The 20,491-nt window shown below is 45.0% G+C and overlaps 1 protein-coding gene across 1 annotated transcript in view; it reads left to right on the forward strand.

Moving 5' to 3' along the window:
* The window catches only part of LOC126311099 (probable E3 ubiquitin-protein ligase HECTD2), a 418,213-nt gene that overhangs the window by 311,394 nt on the left and 86,328 nt on the right, over positions 1-20,491 (forward strand). The window contains exon 9 of the mRNA XM_049992125.1: positions 15,772-15,920. Within this exon, the coding sequence (XP_049848082.1) occupies positions 15,772-15,920 (149 nt within the window). The remainder of the gene's footprint in view (positions 1-15,771; positions 15,921-20,491) is intronic.

The raw sequence follows: 20,491 nt of genomic DNA on the forward strand, positions 1-20,491 counted from the left end.
CCTGAGGGGGCTATGTCAGGGCTGTAGGGTGGATGGGGTAACACTGTCCAACCCTGTTTTGCGATGTGTTCAGTAGTCCTCAGACTTGTGTGGGGCCGAGCGTTATCGTGTTGCAGCAAAACATCTCCTGGGTTGCTGTGGCACAGAAATCACTGAAAGCGCATCTTGAGTTTGGTTAATGTGTTGACAAATGCTTCTCAATTAATGGTACCACCTCTTGGCATCACATCAATGAGAATCACACCCTCACAGTCCAAGAACACGGTGATCATGACCTTAACAGCGGAAGTAGTTGCTTTTTGTATTTTCTTCTTCCGTGGGGAGTGGTAATGGGGCCATTTCCTCGACTCTCGTTTTGTCTCAGGCTCAAAATGGTGAACCCAGGTTTCATCATCTGTCACAATCCGGGACAACAAGGCCTCCCCCTCAGCTTCATAACGTAGCAGTAAGTCAAGATTTTTTTTTCTGTGCAACTTGTGATCCACCTTTAGATACCGCGGGGCCCATCTTGCACACACTTTTGTATATCCAAGGGTGCAGATAATAGCATCCACTCTTCCTTTGCTGATTGACAGATGCAACACCAGCTGCCGAGTCGTAATCCGTCTGTTCTCCCGAATGACAACATCAGCTCGCTGCAACATGTCAGTTGTGACAGCCGTGGATGGTCTCCCGGACCGCTCAAATCGTGGAGCTCCGGCGAACCGCCTTCTGAAGACCAGCGACTAACTGTACTTCTGTCGACAGCAGATGCTCCATAGACTTTGCACAAACGTTTGTGAATATTCTCCACAGTTTCTTTCTCTGTAGTGAGAAATTCAATGACGCCACGTTGCTTGTAAGGTACGTCACCTACAGACACCATTTTGAAACTGTCCTGCAGCTACGGTATCTGTCGGAAGTGACGAAAACTTGGCGCGCTCACTCAAGAGACTTAAAACAATACATAAGTAACGTATCGCATTCGTACAATTGTTTTCGGCTGATAAAACAATGCAGTACATTACTTCCTGGGCAACCCTAGTATAATCAGGCACTCGTGTGAAACACAGCTCATTTTATTAATATACGACATCTTGCAAACAACAGATGAAGGTGAACACGTAGATTCCGTTATCTCGGATTTCCGGAAGGTGTTCGAGCCTGTACTACACTGCCGACTGTACCACAACAAAACACAATCTTTCAAAGCATCTATACAGATATATGATTGGCTCGAGGAATATTTGACTAATAGAACCTAGTAGATGTATGATACAACGGACAGCGAGTGTTCTATAGAAATGAAAGTATAAGGGGTAGCGGATCTGAACGTGGAATGTCAGATCCCTTAATTGGGCAGGTAGGTTAGAAAATTTAAAAAGGGAAATGGATAGGTTAAAGTTAGATATAGTGGGAATTAGCGAAGTTCGGTGGCAGGAGGAACAAGACTTTTGGTCAGGTGAATACAGGGTTCTAAATACAAAATCAAATAGGGGTAATGCAGGAGTAGGTTTAATAATGAATAAAAAATAGGAGTGCGGGTAAGCTACTAAAAACAGCATAGTGAACGCATTATTGTGGCCAAGATAGACACGAAGCCCACGACTACTACAGTAGTACAAGTTTATATGCGAACTATCTCTGCAGATGATGAAGAAGTTGATGAAAAGTATGAGGCGATAAAAGAAATTATTCAGATAGTGAAGGGAGATGAAAATGTAATAGTCATAGGTGCCTGGAATTCGACAGTAGGAAAAGGAAGACAAGGAAACGTAGTAGGTGAATATGGATTGGGGCTAAGAAATGAAAGCGGAAGCCGCCTTGTAGAATTTTGCACAGAACATCACTTAATCATAGCTAACACTTGGTTCAAGAATCATGAAAGAAGGTTGTGTACAGGGAAGAACCCTGGAGATACTAAAAGGTTTCAGATAGATTATATAATGGTAAGATAGAGATTTAGGAACCAGGTTTTAAATTATAAGACATTTTCAGGGGCAGATGTGGATTCTGACCACAATCTATTGGTTAAGAACGAACTGTAGTTTAAAACTGAAGAAACTGCAAGAAAGGTGGGAATTTAAGGAGATGGGACCTGGATGAACTGAAAGAACCAGAGGTTGTAGAGTTTCAGGGAGAGCATAAGGGAACAATTGACAGGAATGGGGGGAAGAAATACAGTAGAAGAAAATGGGTAGCTTTGAGGAATGAAATAGTGAAGGCAGCAAAGGATCAAATAGGTAAAAAGACGAGGGCTAGTAGAAATCCTTGGACAACAGAAGAAATATTGAATTTAATTGATGAAAGGAGAAAATACAAAAATGCAGAAAGTGAAGCAGGCAAAAAGGAATACAAACGTCTCAAAAATGATATTGACAGGAAGTGCAAAATGGCTAAGCAGGGATGGCTAGAGGACAAATGTAAGGATGTAGAGGCTTATCTCATGAGGGGTAAGATAGATACTGCCTACAGAACATGAAAGGGAAACAGCGGTTGGGAAAGGAGTGAGACAGGGTTATAGCCTTTCCTCGATACTATTCAATCTGTATATTGAGCAAGCAGTAAAGGAAACAAAAGAAAAGTTCGGAGTAGGTATTAAAATCCATGGAGAAGAAATAAAAACTTTGAGGTTCGCCGATGACATTGTAATTTTGTCAGAGACAGCAAAGGACTTGGAAGAGCAGTTGAACAGAATGGACAGTGTCTTGAAAGGATGGTATAAGATGAACATCAACAAAAGCAAAACGGGGATTATGGAATGTAGTCGAATTAAGTCGGGTGATGCTGAGGGAATTAGATTAGGAAATGAGACACTTAAAGAAGTAAAAGAGTTTTGCTATTTGGGGAAAAAAATAACTGATGATGGTTGAAATAGAGAGGATATAAAATGTAGACTGGCAATGGCAAGGAAAGCGTTTCTGAAGAAGAGAAATTTGTTAACATCGAGTATTGATTAAAGTGTCAGGAAATCGTTTCTGAAAGTATTTGTATGGACTGCAGCCTAGTATGGAAGTGAAACATGGACGTTTAATAGCTTAGACAAGAAGAGAATAGAAGCTTTCGAAATGTGGTGCTTCAGACGAATGCTGAAGATTAGATTGGTAGAGCACATAACTAATGAGGAGGTATTGAATAGAATTGGGAAGAAAAGGAGTTAGTGGCACAACCTGACTAGAAGAAGGGATCGGTTGGTAGGACATGTTCTGAGGCATCAAGGGGTCACCAGTTTAGTACTGGAGGGCAGCGTGGTGGGTAAAAATCGTAGAGGGAGACCAAGAGATGAATACTCTAAGCAGATTCAGACGGATATAGGCTGCAGTACGTACTGGGAGATGAAGAGGCTTGCACAGGATAGAGTAGCATGGAGAGCTGCATCAAACCAGTCTCAGGACTGAAGACCACAACAACAACAAGGGGCAGTCGAACGGAAACGATACAAACCATATAACGAGCATGACACGGAAGTGTGTAACGCAGGTACGTGTTTGTATAGAAGTGCTATCTATTGCGAATGCCAGGGGACTGGGTGTTTGTGTTGTCTTCATCATTTCGTCATCATTTGTGAAAGTGGCAAAATCGGACTGTGCAACGATTGGGAATTTGTACAGGCGCTGATGACCGCGCAGTTGAGTGCCCCACAAACCAAACATGATCATCATCAATCATCTATTGCGTACAATCCCGGTAGCTGAGTGGTCTGTGCGACAGAGTGTCAATCCTAAGGGCCCGGGTTCGATTCTCTGCTCAGGGACTGTGTGTTGTGTTGTCCAAATCATCATCATTTCATCCCCATCGATGAGCAAGTCGCCGAACTGCCGTCAAATCGAAAGATTTGCACCCGGCGAACTGTCTACCCAACGGGAGACCCTAGTCACACGACATTTACATTTATCATCTATTACGAATCAGGAAGAAAGAGCGTGAACGTTCCCCACCGCTGTGCCATTCGTCTGTTAAGACGCGCCCGACGTGAGGCCAGTGACTCGTATGTGCATCCGACATCACTGCGGAGGTCGGGAAAGAGGGACAGCGAGATGCGCGACTTTTGACTGCAGAAGGAATTTCAGGAAGTGAAATTCACGCCCAAACCTCTCCTGTGCAAGGCGAACACACTATGTCACGTGCGCATGTTTTTTGGGTGGAATAAACGATTCCGAGCACGCTGGGTGTCATTGAAAGACAGCACTGAGCCATGGCAGATTCATCGTGTTGTTATTCCCTCTTTCAGTGCTGCGGTGGGTACTGTCATCAGCAGGAATGATCGACGCCGGCCGGTAGAAGACATTCGATTCCTGTTAGACATCAGTCACGTTACCGTTCACGCCATCGTGACACAGCATCTGAAGTTCCGGAAAATCTGTGCACTGTGGATTAACCACAGCCTGACGGGGGAGTGGAAGTTGAATACAATGTTGACATTACTGCACCACCCGGAACGAAATGTTCAAATGTTTGTGAAATCTTATGGGACTTAACTGCTAAGGTCTCAGTCCCTAAGCTTACACACTACTTAACCTAAATTATCCTAAGGACAAACACACACACACACCCGTGCCCGAGGGAGGACTCGAGCCTCCACTACCGGGACCAGCCGCACAGTCCATGACTGCAGCGCCTGAGACCGCTCGGCTAATCCCGCGCGGCTCCACCTGGAACGGTATCACGATGAAGAATTTCGTTTCCTGTCCTGTATTGTCACAAGTGATGATAAATGATATCATCATTTTGAGACAGGAAGTAAACGTCATAAGCATCTAAATTTGTGTCTGTTCTTACACCTCTCATCACACATTTAACGGGGTAGGTTTGGGGGAGAAATGGTTCCCTTAAGTACAAATCAACCCCCCGCCCTCCATACTACCCACATATCAAACAACTGTTTTAGTGTGTCCCCAGAAACAAATCCACCACCAGAAATTCCCCCCCCCCCCCCTGTCCGGTCAGCTATATGATATATACAGTTTACCATGGCTGGTGAATCTTCTGAATTTTGGACACAGAAACAGGGACTTTACCCTATAAATTGCAAGATGCAATTTTGCCAGCAACTTGCAGCTAGGAGAGCTCATCGTGCTGGGGAAGCAGGGTTAGATTTAAATGTCTAGTTCCCTTCTTTTACACCCATAACTCTGCCCAGGACATATTCACATATTCACCTTTTCTGTGCTACGACAGGAGCAGTTTTCATTCCAGTTCCCAACTTTTTCTCTACCGTTGTCTTGACATTAGACCGCCATAGCTTGACAACCAACGTAATGTACATTTTTGTTGACTCAGGCGACGACTGATCAGTACATGGTTTTTTATTGCCTTTCGAACCATGTTGCTTCTATCCCGGTAAAGGACAAAGGTTTCACAAAACAACAGGCCGACCATTAATTAGATGTATTTATCTACATCCTTACAAATTTTGGGGCAACGGCCTCGCCGTAGAGGATACACCGGTTGCCGTCAGATGACCGAAGTTAAGCGCTGTCGGGCGTGTCCGGCACTTGGATTGGCGACCACCCCGGTCGCCACACGCTGTTGCCATTTTTCAGGGTGCACTCAGCCTCGTGATGAAAATTGAGGAGCTACTCGACTGAATAGTAGCGGCTCCAGTCAAAGAAAACCATCATAACGATCGGGAGAGCGGTGTGCTGACCACACGGCCCTCCTATGTGCGCCCACAGCTGAGGATGATACGGAGGTCGGATGGTCCCGATTGGCTTCTTAGGCCTGACGACGGAGTGCTTTTTACAAATTTTAAACCTATTCGCAAAAGTTGGGAACACAGATGTGGCATACGTAAAAAAACTCACAAAAAACGTGTTTTCTGCACGTAAAATACCAATGACGCTCGATCTTTGGAAGTGAGTTTTCATTTTTACCGTAATAATATTCTCTACTGCAAGCTCTTTAGGGTGAAGATAATTCGGACCCAAACAAGGAAAATTTGTCTGCTAAACGTGGGCTCTAAAATGTATACCTTTAAAGTTGTGAGTACTTGTTCAGTAGGAGAGACGTTTTACAGTAGCGAAGATGAACAAGTGCTCATAGCTCTTAATGTAGACATTGTGGAGACTACGTTTACTGAATAGTTTTTTCTTGTTTTGGTCCACACTACCACACCTCAAAATATGGAGAGCTTACAGTAGAAGAGATTTGTTTAACAGATCCGAAGATGAAGTACTCGTAGCCTTTACAGTGTGCACTTTAGAACGCATGTTTACTGGACCTCCTTGCTACCAATGATCGTTCTTTTCACATCTCTGAGTATTTACCATTCCTCCTGGGACACCCTGTACTTTCGTACAATGTGCTGTCACATGATTCTATAAAGTTTGTAGCCCAGTGAATAGGACGCGGATCCGACCAGTGATATTGTATATAAGTAAAACGTACATCATCGAGAAAGAATGTTTTAATAGTCTCCTCTACAAGACATGAAGCGTAGCCTGCTGCATAATTTGCCCATCACGTAACCAATGAGACCATAGCAGTTGATCTTCTTGTGACATGTACTATATTTCTTTAGCTTTAGATCTAGCTTCCAATCTTAGGACATGGCCGATATTTTGTTAAGATCTCATTGCGTAATAACATGTTTTTACCGAATAACACTATCACAAGGATAACCACGTAATATGTTAATAGTATGCTAAATCCTCCCCCCACGAACAATGGACCTTGCCGTTGGTGGGGAGGCTTGCGTGCCTCAGCGATACAGATGGCCGTACCGTAGGTGCAACCACAACGGAGGGGTATCTGTTGAGAGGCCAGACAAACGTGTGGTTCCTGAAGAGGGGCAGCAGCCTTTTCAGTAGTTGCAGGGGCAACAGTCTGGATGATTGACTGATCTGGCCTTGCAACATTAACCAAAACGGCCTTGCTGTGCTGGTACTGCGAACGGCTGAAAGCAAGGGGAAACTACAGCCGTAATTTTTCCCGAGGACATGCAGCTTTACTGTATGATTAAATGATGATGGCATCCTCTTGGGTAAAATATTCCGGAGGTAAAATAGTCCCCCATTCGGATCTCCGGGCGGGGACTACTCAGGAGGATGTCGTTATCAGGAGAAAGAAAACTGGCGTTCTACGGATCGGAGCGTGGAATGTCAGATCCCTTAATCGGGCAGGTAGGTTAGAAAATTTAAAAAGGGAAATGGATAGGTTAAAGTTAGATATAGTGGGAATTAGTGAAGTTCGGTGGCAGGAGGAACAAGACTTCTGGTCAGGTGGCTACAGGGTTATAAACACAAAATCAAATAGGGGTAATGCAGGAGTAGGTTTAATAATGAATAGGTATATAGGAATGCGGGTAAGCTACTAAAAACAGCATAGCGAACGCATTATTGTGGCCAAGATAGATACGAAGCCCACACCTACTACAGTAGTACAAGTTTATATGCCAACTAGCTCTGCAGATGATGAACAAATTGAAGAAATGTACGATGAAATAAAAGAAATTATTCAGATAGTGAAGGGAGACGAAAATTTAATAGTAATGGGTGACTGGAATTCGAGTGTAGGAAAAGGGAGAGAAGGAAACATAGTAGGTGAATATGGATTGGGGCTAAGAAATGAAAGAGGAAGCCGCCTAGTAGAATTTTGCACAGAGCACAACTTAATCATAGCTAACACTTGGTTTAAGAATCATGAAAGAAGGTTGTATACGTGGAAGAACCCTGGAGATACTAAAAGGTATCAGATAGATTATATAATGGTAAGACAGAGATTTAGGAACCAGGTTTTAAGTTGTAAGACATTTCCAGGGGCAGATGTGGACTCTGACCACAATCTATTGGTTATGACCTGTAGATTAAAACTGAAGAAACTGCAAAAATGTGATAAATTAAGGAGATGGGACCTGGATAAACTGAAAGAACCAGAGGTTGTACAGAGTTTCAGTTAGAGCATAAGGGAACAATTGACAGGAATAGGGGAAAGAAATACAGTAGAAGAAGAATGGGTAGCTCTGAGGGATGTAGTAGTGAAGGCAGCAGATGATAAAGTAGGTACAAAGAAGAGGGCTGCTAGAAATCCTTGGGTAACAGAAGAAATATTGAATTTAATTGATGAAAGGAGAAAATATAAAAATGCAGTAAATGAAGCAGGCAAAAAGGAATACAAACGTCTCAAAAATGAGATCGACAGGAAGTGCAAAATGGCTAAACAGGGATGGCTAGAGGACAAATGTAAGGATGTAGAAGCTTATCTCACTAGGGGAAAGATAGATACTGCCTACAGGAAAATTAAAGAGACCTTTGGAGAGAAGAGAACCACGTGTATGAATATCAAGAGCTCAGATGGCAGCCCAGTTCTAAGCAAAGAAGGGAAGGCAGAAAGGTGGAAGGAGTATATAGAAGGTTTATACAAGGGCGATGTACTTGAGGACAATATTATGGAAATGGAAGAGGATGTAGATGAAGACGAAATGGGAGATACGATACTGCGTGAAGAGTTTGACAGAGCACTGAAAGACCTGAGTCGAAACAAGGCCCCCGGAGTAGACAACCTTCCATTAGAACTACTGACGGCCTTGGGAGAGCCAGTCATGACAAAACTCTACCAGCTGGTGAGCAAGATGTATGAGACAGGCGAAATACCCTCAGACTTCAAGAAGAATATAATAATTCCAATCCCAAAGAAAGCAGGTGCAAACAGATGTGAAAATTACCAAACTATCAGTTTAATAAGCCACGGCTGCAAAATACTAACGCGAATTCTTTACAGACGAATGGAAAAACTGGTAGATGCAGACCTCGGGGAGGATCACTTTGGATTCCGTAGAAATGTTGGAACACGTGAGGCAATACTGACCTTACGACTTATCTTAGAAGAAAGATTAAGAAAAGGCAAACCTACGTTTCTAGCATTTGTAGACTTAGAGAAAGCTTTTGACAATGTTGACTGGAATACTCTTTTTCAAATTCTAAAGGTGGCAGGGGTAAAATACAGGGAGCGAAAGGCTATTTATAATCTGTACAGAAACCAGATGGCAGTCATAAGAGTCGAGGGGCATGAAAGGGAAGCAGTGGTTGGGAAAGGAGTGAGACAGGGTTGTAGCCTCTCCCCGATGTTATTCAATCTGTATATTGAGCAAGCAGTAAAGGAAACAAATGAAAAATTTGGACTAGGTTTTAAAATTCATGGAGACGAAGTAAAAACTTTGAGGTTCGCCGATGACATTGTAATTCTGTCAGAGACGGCAAAGGACTTGGAAGAGCAGTTGAACGGAATGGACAGTGTCTTGAAAGGAGGATATAAGATGAACATTAACAAAAGCAAAACGAGGATAATGGAATGTAGTCAAATTAAATCGGGTGATGCTGAGGGAATTAGATTAGGAAATGAGACACTTAAAGTAGTAAAGGAGTTTTGCTATTTAGGAAGTAAAATAACTGATGATGGTCGAAGTAGAGAGGATATAAAATGTAGACTGGCAATGGCCAGGAAAGCGTTTCTGAAGAAGAGAAATTTGTTAACATCGAATATAGATTTATGCATCAGGAAGTCGTTTCTGAAAGTATTTGTTTGGAGTGTAGCCATGTATGGAAGTGAAACATGGACGATAACTAGTTTGGACAAGAAGAGAAGCTTTCGAAATGTGGTGCTACAGAAGAATACTAAAGATAAGGTGGATAGATCACGTAACTAATGAGGAGGTATTGAATAGGATTGGGGAGAAGAGAAGTTTGTGGCACAACTTGACTAGAAGAAGGGATCGGTTGGTAGGACATGTTTTGAGGCATCAAGGGATCACAAATTTAGCATTGGAGGGCAGCGTGGAGGGTAAAAATCGTAGAGGGAGACCGAGAGATGAGTACACTAAGCAGATTCAGAAGGATGTAGGTTGCAGTAGGTACTGGGAGATGAAGCAGCTTGCACAGGATAGAGTAGCATGGAGAGCTGCATCAAACCAGTCTCAGGACTGAAGACAACAACAACAACAATGCATTTTTATTTATATGAAACACTTTAAACCATTTTCGTGCATTCAGTTCCAGTAAGAACGATTATTAGATACTACATTTCTCTCTAATTTAAACCATCGTATGTCGACAATGAATAAAGATTATATCATAAAAAATTCATTTTGACTTTTATTCGTGCAGATTTCAATCGGCTTGTACAAACTTAAAGTATAGAAGCGGTGCACTTCAAAAACGTGCCAGAGAAACTTGTTTTTTGCAAATAAAACCGAAACTAAATAAGATTTTTTCAAAGGTTAGAAACTTACCTTAGACCAGAGTCCAATACACCGGTAGATCAAATTTCAACCAACAATCTCGATCCATTGCGGAGTTATTTGAGGGTGATAGTTTTTGCACGTAATATCCAAACGTTGCACATGCAAATGGTGTCATCAGCTGAGCATTAATTTGAGCCCGACTAAAATATTTGGGAAAAGTAATTAATCGATTCGCACAATCTGCCTGGGCGTCAGCTCCTGTTCGTCGTTCTAACCTTCTTTAATCCACTGTAACATAGCCACATAAGACAAACGTTCGAACGGCTACACGAATGGCAGCTGGTCCAAAAACTTCTTACCCTATGTTCCTAGCTCAAATAGGAACAGAGGATCAAGACCCACCCCCCTCCCCCAAACTGCGATTCTGCGAGCGATCTATTCATACATATCTGTTACAGCGCTTTTGGGCTTTAACGACAAGGCGCCATTTCGAAGGCAACGTCTAGTGCCGCCACTTCTCGGGACGTATGAAACTACAACCACCGGACATCTACGTAACTCCTCTAAAATTCTCACTTAGGTGTTTCACAGAGAATGCAGGAAACCACTATCACACTCCGTTACGTTAATGCAGTGCCTGTGTGGATAAGAAGAACGATGTAGTGCTCCTTTGGACATGCATGCATGACAGAAGGAGCAGACACTGCGGCGACTACAGCTGTTATGAAATGCGAGGAGTGTTTCAAAAGTTCGTGCAAAATCCGAGAGATGGCACCACCGGCGCGTATCGTGGTCATGTTTAGTTAGTAGCATCTTTGGAAAGAATGCACACCAAGTTTCAGCCATATTGCTTTATTTCTTTGTGTTTGGTATTCGTGTGAGTCAAGGAAGTCGAGTGATTGTCAAAAAATGACAAAAAAGAATTTCGTGTGGTGATGAAAAATTACTTTATGCAAGGCAAAACGCCTCAGGAGACTAAAGAGAAGCTTTATAAACATTACGGTGACTCTCCACCTTCGATTAAGTGGTTTCAAAATTTTGAGAGTGGCCATATGGGCACATGTGATGTTGAACGTTCTGGACGCCCTGTTGAGGTTACGACTCCAGAAATAATTGATAAAATCCATGATATGGTGATGGATGCGTGAGATTGCTAGTGCTGCGGGCATCTCGAATGAACGGGTAAATAATATTTTGCATAAACATTTGGACACGAGAAAGCTATCTGCGGATGGGTTCCGCGATTGCTCACTCTTGACCATAAACGGAATCGTGTGAAGTGTTGCAAGGATGGTTTGCAGCTGTTCAGGACTTGAAGCGTCGTTTCGTCACTAGGGATGAAACATGGATACATTACTATACGCCTGAGACCAAACAATAATCTAGACAATGGGTTACCAAAGGAGAAACTGTACCAAAAAAGGCGAAGACCATTCCTTCGGCCAGAAAGTTATGGCTACCATCTTTTAGGATTCACAAGGGAAAATCCTCATCGACTATCTGGAAAAGGCTAAAACTATTACAGGTGGATATTGTTCATCGTTATTAGACGGTTTGAAAACCGAGCTGCAAGAAAAACGCTGACGATTGGACCGCAAAGAGTCCTTTTTCATCACAACAATGCATCAGCACGCTCCTACTTTCCAGCATTGGCTCTCTTGGACTGCTATTTGTTCCCCGATTTGAAGAAATGACTGGCAGGACAAACATTTTATTCAAAAGAGGAGGTTATTGCAGCAACTAATAGCTATTTGGCAGACTTGAACAATTCCTATTATTTGCAAGGGACTTTCAAATTACAACAGCGTTGGACGGAGTGTATAAGTCTAAAAGAAGACTACAGCGAAACATTAAAAAAGGGTTATTTTTGCACGAACTTTTCAAACGCCTCTCGCACAAACGGGAATGGCGACATATGAAACGGACGCAGGAGGAGCTGGCCACTCTTCGCGAACAGCTGAGCGTGTTGATAGCCGCGGTCAGCCGTCTTCAGGCTGCTGCCTCGGAGTGTAGCGGCAGTGGGGAGTCTGGTGCGTCGCATGGTACACCCCAGGTGTTACATGCTTCACCCACTGTCCCTGCTGTCGAGACATCTTCGCGGGTACCGGGCGCGGTTGGGCCATCCTCTCCCCAAGGGGAGTGGCGGGTTCAGCGGCGTTCGCGGCGCACGAGGCGGAGGGTCAATGTGGAGGCTGGCCGTGTGGCATCGCCCGCTCTGCCTGTGAGTGGACATGTGCCTGCTCCTTCAGCAAGGTCTGAGCAGGCACACGGGGGGAGGGGTTTATTAGTTATTGGGAGCTCCAAAGTTAGGCCGGTGATGGAGCCCCTTAGGGAAATAGCGGAAAGGTCGGGGAAGAAGGCCAGTGTTCACTCTGTCTGCTTGCCGGGGGGTCTCATCCGAGATGTGGAGGAGGACCTACCGGCGGCGATAGAGAGCACTGGGTGCACCCGACTGCAAATTGTTGCTCATGTCGGCATCAATTACTCCTGCCATCTGGGTTCAGAGATCATCCTCAGCTCGTACAGGCGGTTGGCGGAGTTGGTGAAGGCGGAAAGCCTCGCTCGCGGGGTGGAATCAGAGCTAACTATTTGTAGTATCGATCGCGGTCCCCTGGTATGGAGCCGAGTGGAAGGCTTAAACCAGAGGCTCAGACGATTCTGCGGAGAGCTGGGGTGCAAATTTCTCGACCTCCGCTATCGGGTGGAGAAATGTAGGGTCCCCCTGAATAGGTCAGGCGTGAACTACACGCCGGAAGCGGCTACGAGGGTAGCGGAGTACGTTTGGAGTGCACATGGGGTTTTTTTAGGTTAGAGAATTCCCTCCCTAGGCCCGACAAGACGCCTCCTGAGACGCGGCAAGGCAGGAGTAGGCAAAATGCAACAGGGAATAACAATATTAATGTGCTAATAGTTAACTGCAGGAGCGTCTATAGAAAGGTCCCAGAACTGCTCTCATTAATAAACAGTCACAACGCCCATATATTACTAAGGACAGAAAGTTGGCTGAAACCACATGTAAACAGTAATGAAATCCTAAACTCAGATTGGAATGTATACCGCAGAGACAGGCTGGACAGGGAAGGGGGAGGCGTGTTCATAGCGATAAGAAGTGCAATAGTATCGAAGGAAATTGACGGAGATTCGAATTGTGAAATGATTTGGGTGAAGGTCACGGTTAAAGCAGGCTCAGACATGGTCTCTATAGGCCCCCGGGCTCAGCAGCTGTTGTGGCTCAGCACCTGAAGAATAATTTGGAAAATATTTCGAGTAGATTTCCCCACCATGTTATAGTTCTGGGTGGAGATTTTAATTTCCCGGATATAGACTGGGAGACACAAACGTTCATAACGGGTGGCAGGGACAAAGAATCCAGTGAAATATTTTTAAGTGCTTTATCTGAAAACTACCTTGAGCAGTTAAACAGAGAACCGACTCGTGGCGATAAAATATTAGACCTTCTGGTGACAAACAGACCCGAACTATTTGAATCAGTTAATGCAGAACAGGGAATCAGCGATCATATAGCGGTTACTGCATCGATTATTTCAGCCGTAAATAGAAATATTAAAAAAGGTGGGAAGATTTTTCTGTTTAGGAAAAGTGACAAAAAGCAGATTACAGAGTACCTGACGGCTCAACACAAAAGTTTTGTCTCAAGTACAGATAGTGTTGAGGATCAGTGGACAAAGATCAAAACCATTGTACAATATGCGTTAGATGAGTATGTGCCAAGCAAGATCGTAAGAGATGGGAAAGAGCCACCGTGGTACAACAACCGAGTTAGAAAACTGCTGCGGAAGCAAAGGGAACTTCACAGCAAACATAAACATAGCCAAAGCCTTGCAGACAAACAAAAATTACGCGAAGCGAAATGTAGTGTGAGGAGGTCTATGCGAGAGGCTTTCAATGAATTCGAAAGTAAAGTTCTATGTACTGACTTGGCAGAAAATCCTAAGAAATTTTGGTCCTATGTCAAAGCGGTAGGTGGATCAAAACAAAATGTCCAGACACTCTGTGACCAAAATGGTACTGAAACAGAGGATGACAGACTAAAGGTCGAAATACTAAATGTCTTCTTCTAAAGCTGTTTCAAAGAGGAAGACTGCACTGTGCTTCCTTCTCTAGATTGTCGCACAGTTGACAAAATAGTAGATATCGAAATAGACGACAGAGGGATAGAGAAACAATTAAAATCACTCAAAAGAGGAAAGGCCGCTGGTCCTGATGGGATACCAGTTCGATTTTACACAGAGTACGCGAAGGAACTTGCCCCCCTTCTTGCAGCGGTGTACCGTAGACTCAGAGGGCCTTAGACACGGGTTCACAGGTAGATGCCGTGTTTCTTGACTTCCGCAAGGCGTTTGACACAGTTCCCCACAGTCGTTTAATGAACAAAGTAAGAGCATACGGAGTATCAGATCAATTGTGTGATTGGATTGAGGAGTTCCTAGATAACAGAACGCAGCATGTCATTCTCAATGGAGAGAAGTCTTCCGAAGTAAGAGTGATTTCAGGTGTGCCGCAGGGGAGTGTCATAGGACCGTTGCTATTCACAATATACATAAATGACCTGGTGGATGACATCGGAAGTTCACTGAGGCTTTTTGCAGATGATGCTGTGGTGTATCGAGAGGTTGCAACAATGGAAAATTGTACTGAAATGCAGGAGGATCTGCAGCGAATTGACGCATGTTGCACGGAATGGCAATTGAATCTCAATGTAGACAAGTGTAATGTGATGCGAATACATAGAAAGATAGATCGCTTATCATTTAGCTACAAAATAGCAGGTTAGCAACTGGAAGCAGTTAATTCTATAAATTATCTGGGAGTACGCATTAGGAGTGATTTAAAATGGAATGATCATATAAAGTTGATCGTCGGTAAAGCAGATGCCAGACTGAGATTCATTGGAAGAATCCTAAGGAAATGCAATCCGACAACAAAGAAAGTAGGTTACAGTACGCTTGTTCGCCCACTGCTTGAATACTGCTCAACAGTGTGGGATCCGTACCAGATAGGGTTGATAGAAGAGAGAGAGAAGATCCAACGGAGAGCAGCGCGCTTCGTTACAGGATCATTTAGTAATCGCGAAAGCGTTACGGAGATGATAGATAAACTCCAGTGGAAGACTCTGCAGGAGAGACGCTCAGTAGCTCGGTACGGGCTTTTGTTAAAGTTTCGAGAACATACCTTCACCGAAGAGTCAAGCAGTATATTGCTCCCTCCTACGTATATCTCGCGAAGAGACCATGAGGATATTATCAGAGAGATTAGAGCCCACACAGAAGCATACCGACAATCCTTCTTTCCACGTACAATACGAGACTGGAATAGAAGGGAGAACCGATAGAGGTACTCAGGGTACCCTCCGCCACACACCGTCAGGTGGTTTGCGGAGTATGGATGTAGATGTAGATGAAACTATAAATGCTGAAGCTGGAATATTCCACGACGTCCCACAACAAATTCCTCACTTTTTCAACCGAAACTGCTAGAGAAAAAAATTGTTTCATTACTTATTGAACGTTAGTAGTATTTTATTGTTCCACGGATTTAATCGTTTATTTGGGGGTATATGTAGGTAGCTGCTACGTGCCGCTGCGTGTTTTCAGGTTGGAGGTGGAGAAGCTGCGGCTGATGGTGCGCCACATCCTGCAGTTCATCACCATCCGGCAATTCCCGCCGGCTGACAAGTCGCTGCCTCCTCTCAGCAAGAGCCGATGGTGGATCCCCACCGCCACGCGCGCGCTCGCGCTCATCAGTGAGTACCCAACAGTCACACTCCCAGGCGTGCAGTGAGCTGTCCACTGAAGGGGAAACCCTAACGCTAGCTGGCCAATCAAGACGATATTTGACCTCGAGAATACTATGGTCAAATACTGAGTGATCAAAAAGTCAGTATAAACCACGGTTCAAATGCCTCTGAGCACTATGGGACTCAACATCTGAGGTCATCAGTCCCCTAGAACTTAGAACTACTTAAATCTAACTAACCTAAGGACATCACACGCGTCCATACCCGAGGCAGGATTCGAACCTGCGACCGCAGCGGTCGCGCGGGTCCAGACTGTAGCGCTTGCGAATTTTCATCACTCTGGTTTTTAATTACAATACTATGTTAGCTAAAGTGGAGAGCATGTTATGTTTTCCATCTGGTCACCTAAGAAGCGTATCACCTGAGTTTTACATACTCAATTAAACAATTTACAAATCTTAACCTCAATAAATATTGAGGTGGCATTCGCGTGGTTCCGGACTTTAGCGCCTAGAACCGCTAGACCACCGCGGCCGGCATAAATCACGGAATAATGTAGATAGAGAGGTAGAAATTGACACACATGCTTGGAATGACATGGGGTTTTATTAGAACTAAAAAAAAATACAAACGTTCAAAAAATGTCCGACAGATGGTGCTTCATCTGATCAGAATAGCAATAATTAGCATAACAAAGTAAGATAAACCAAAGATGATGTTCTTTACAGGAAATCCTCAATTTGTCCACCATCATTCCTCAACAATAGCTGCAGTCGAGGAATAATGTTGTGAGCAGCACTGTAAAGCATGTTCGGAGTTATGGTGAGGCATTGGCGTCGGATGTTGTCTTTCAGCATCCCTAGAGATGTCGGTCGATCACAATACACTTGCGACTTCAGGTAACCCCAAAGCCAATAATCGCACGGACTGAGGTCTGGGGCCTGGAAGGCAAAGCATGACGAAAGTGGCGGCTGAGCACACGATCATCACCAAACGACGCGCGCGAAAGATCTTTCACGCGTCTAACAATACTTTTTTTTTGTTCTAATAAAACTCCATGTCATTCCAAGCATCTGTGTCAATTTTTACCTCATATCTACATTATTCCATGGTTTATTAAATTTTCAAATTTATACTGATTTTTTGATCAACCGGTAGTTTTGGTGTACACAATAAGTGTATGGATTTCCGTGCGAATGCAGGATGCATGCATGTTTGCATATTTTGGTCATTTGGGGAGTAAATACATAAGTCGAAATTCCTTCGACAAAATAGTACGAATTTAGACATTTATAATGCGTGTCTTATAATTTTCTGGATTCAATACTCATACACTCCTGGAAATGGAAAAAAGAACACATTGACACCGGTGTGTCAGACCCACCATACTTGCTCCGGACACTGCGAGAGGGCTGTACAAGCAATGATCACACGCACGGCACAGCGGACACACCAGGAACCGCGGTGTTGGCCGTCGAATGGCGCTAGCTGCGCAGCATTTGTGCACCGCCGACGTCAGTGTCAGCCAGATTGCCGTGGCATACGGAGCTCCATCGCAGTCTTTAACACTGGTAGCATGCCGCGACAGCGTGGACGTGAACCGTATGTGCAGTTGACGGACTTTGAGCGAGGGCGTATAGTGGGCATGCGGGAGGCCGGGTGGACGTACCGCCGCATTGCTCAACACGTGGAGCGTGAGGTCTCCACAGTACATCGATGTTGTCGCCAGTGGTCGGCGGAAGGTGCACGTGCCCGTCGACCTGGGGCCGGACCGCAGCGACGCACGGATGCACGCCAAGACCGTAGGATCCTACGCAGTGCCGTAGGGGACCGCACCGCCACTTCCCAGCAAATTAGGGACACTGTTGCTCCTGGGGTATCGGCGAGGACCATTCGCAACCGTCTCCATGAAGCTGGGCTACGGTCCCGCACACCGTTAGGCCGTCTTCCACTCACGCACCAACATCGTGCAGCCCGCCTCCAGTGGTGTCGCGACAGGCGTGAATGGAGGGACGAATGGAGACGTGTCGTCTTCAGCGATGAGAGTCGCTTCTGCCTTGGTGCCAATGATGGTCGTATGCGTGTTTGGCGCCGTGCAGGTGAGCGCCACAATCAGGACTGCATACGACCGAGGCACACAGGGCCAACACCCGGCATCATGGTGTGGGGAGCGATCTCCTACACTGGCCGTACACCTCTGGTGATCGTCGAGGGGACACTGAATAGTGCACGGTACATCCAAACCGTCATCGAACCCATCGTTCTACCATTCCTAGACCGGCAAGGGAACTTGCTGTTCCAACAGGACAATGCACGTCCGCATGTATCCGGTGCCACCCAACGTGCTCTAGAAGGTGTAAGTCAACTACCCTGGCCAGCAAGATCTCCGGATCTGTCCCCCATTGAGCATGTTTGGGACTGGATGAAGCGTCGTCTCACGCGGTCTGCACTTCCAGCACGAACGCTGGTCCAACTGAGGCGCCAGGTGGAAATGGCATGGCAAGCCGTTCCACAGGACTACATCCAGCATCTCTACTATCGTCTTCATGGGAGAATAGCAGCCTGCATTGCTGCGAAAGGTGGATATATACTGTACTAGTGCCGACATTGTGCATGCTCTGTTGCCTGTGTCTATGTGCCGGTGGTTCTGTCAGTGTGATCATGTGATGTATCTGACCCCAGGAATGTGTCAATAAAGTTTCCCCTTCCTGGGACAATGAATTCACGGTGTTCTTATTTCAATTTCCAGGAGTGTATTACAATAACTTGCATGACAGCGCTGCGTCTAAAATACACACACCAACGAAAGTTTTGAGTCACCCATTTATTTCGAAATTCATGGTACAGAAAACAAAAACTGGTTCTGGTGCTTCCGTATGTATTCATTTGCAATGTGACCAGATCTCCAAATCAAAAGCCGGCCGGTGTGATCGAGAGGTTCTAGGCGCCTCAGTCCTGAACCGCCCGACCGCTACGATCGCTGGTTCGAATCCTGCCTCGGGCATGGATGTGTGTGATGTCCTCAGGTTAGTTAGGTTTCAGTAGTTCTAAGTTCTAGGGGATTGATGACCTCAGACGTTAAGTCCCATAGTGCTCAGAGCCATTTGAACCGTTTTTTTTTTTTTTGGACCAGATCAAAAACACAAACTTCATTTATGTAACTACAAAATCGTCCGTTTCCTACGGGTGACGGTGAAGGGGGGGGGGGGGGGGGGGGGAGTTCTCACAGTACTCCTGAGGCACGTAGGTACTGAATGGAACGTCCCCTTGCTCGGGCGCAAGCTTGATTCCGTCGTACGATACCTTCGATGAGATCTTCAAGCCAGCGCTGGTCCAAACTGTACACTCTCCAGTGTCGATTCTGTGTAAGTCGTGTAGAGTACATGGTTGTTGTCGAAGTCCAAAAACTACTTGTTTCAATCGGTCCCACATATGTTCATTTGGGTTAATGTCCAGGAAGCATGCAAGCCACTCTATTTTGGTGATCCAAAAATTCTGAATCAACCGGTTCACAGGAACTAGCACGCTGAGCATGCGACTTATCATCCATCGAGATGAAATTGTGACCAAAATGTTTGAGATACATTCCCGCTATTGGCTGCAGAATCTCGTCCGTGCACCGTAGAGCAGTGAGGTTGTCCTCAACAACAACGAGAGGTGCTGCTGTGGTCTCATGCGATGCCATCCCAGAATATCACTCCATCACCACCTCGTTGAAGTTGTGGGACACAGCGCTGGAGGCATGCTATGTTACAAGGTTGTCTCCAGACACAGTGTCGGCGATTGTCAGGGTACAAAAACACATCAGAGGTTTGTCCGTGAACAGCACTCGACGCCACTCCTCGGGCGTCCATTTTGAATGGTTTCTTGCCCACCTGTAACGGATTCTACTGTGTTGTGTTGTTCGACATGGTATCAGCCATGGTCGTCGGTAATGGAGATACGCATCATGCAGTCATCTCCAAACAATCTGATGACGTCCTGTAGCCTCTTCGAGCACCCAGTTCAATTCTGGAGCACTCTTATCGTTTGACACGAAAATCGTAGATATCGATGATCCTGTGCACTTGCCGAAGGTGGACGGTCTCTCCGTTGTAAGTCCTCAACACTACCTGTCGATAGGATCCGATTCCATGTCCACACAACATAACTTCGACTCCGGTGCAAACGTCCAGCAACGTCCTTGGTTGACAAGCCTTCTGCGTCTAGCGTAATGATGTGTACCCAATCACTGATCTTGACTCTTCTTCGTAGCATGATGAATTTCACTCTCCCGTTCCACAAACGTCTCCAATGCGCTCCTACAGGTGCTTTACTTTCAGCTGAAGTGCTTCAATCCATTCGAGTGTAGGTAGCGCCGGTGGTAACTGTGTTAAGGTTTACGAATAACGTCGGGGCTGATTTCTAATCGGTACAGGAACAGTCACAATAGCAACTCACCTGCACTACATATCGGGCTGATGCAATATGTTTGTTGATGTGTGTATAACAATGCGAATACGCTGATATCCTCTACAAAGAATATAAATAGATGCATAAAACACACAGATTTGATAATTCAGACAGCCTCAATTAAA

The sequence above is a fragment of the Schistocerca gregaria genome, chromosome 1 (assembly GCF_023897955.1).
Source record: "Schistocerca gregaria isolate iqSchGreg1 chromosome 1, iqSchGreg1.2, whole genome shotgun sequence".
In the NCBI taxonomy this organism is placed as follows: Eukaryota; Metazoa; Arthropoda; class Insecta; order Orthoptera; family Acrididae; genus Schistocerca; species Schistocerca gregaria.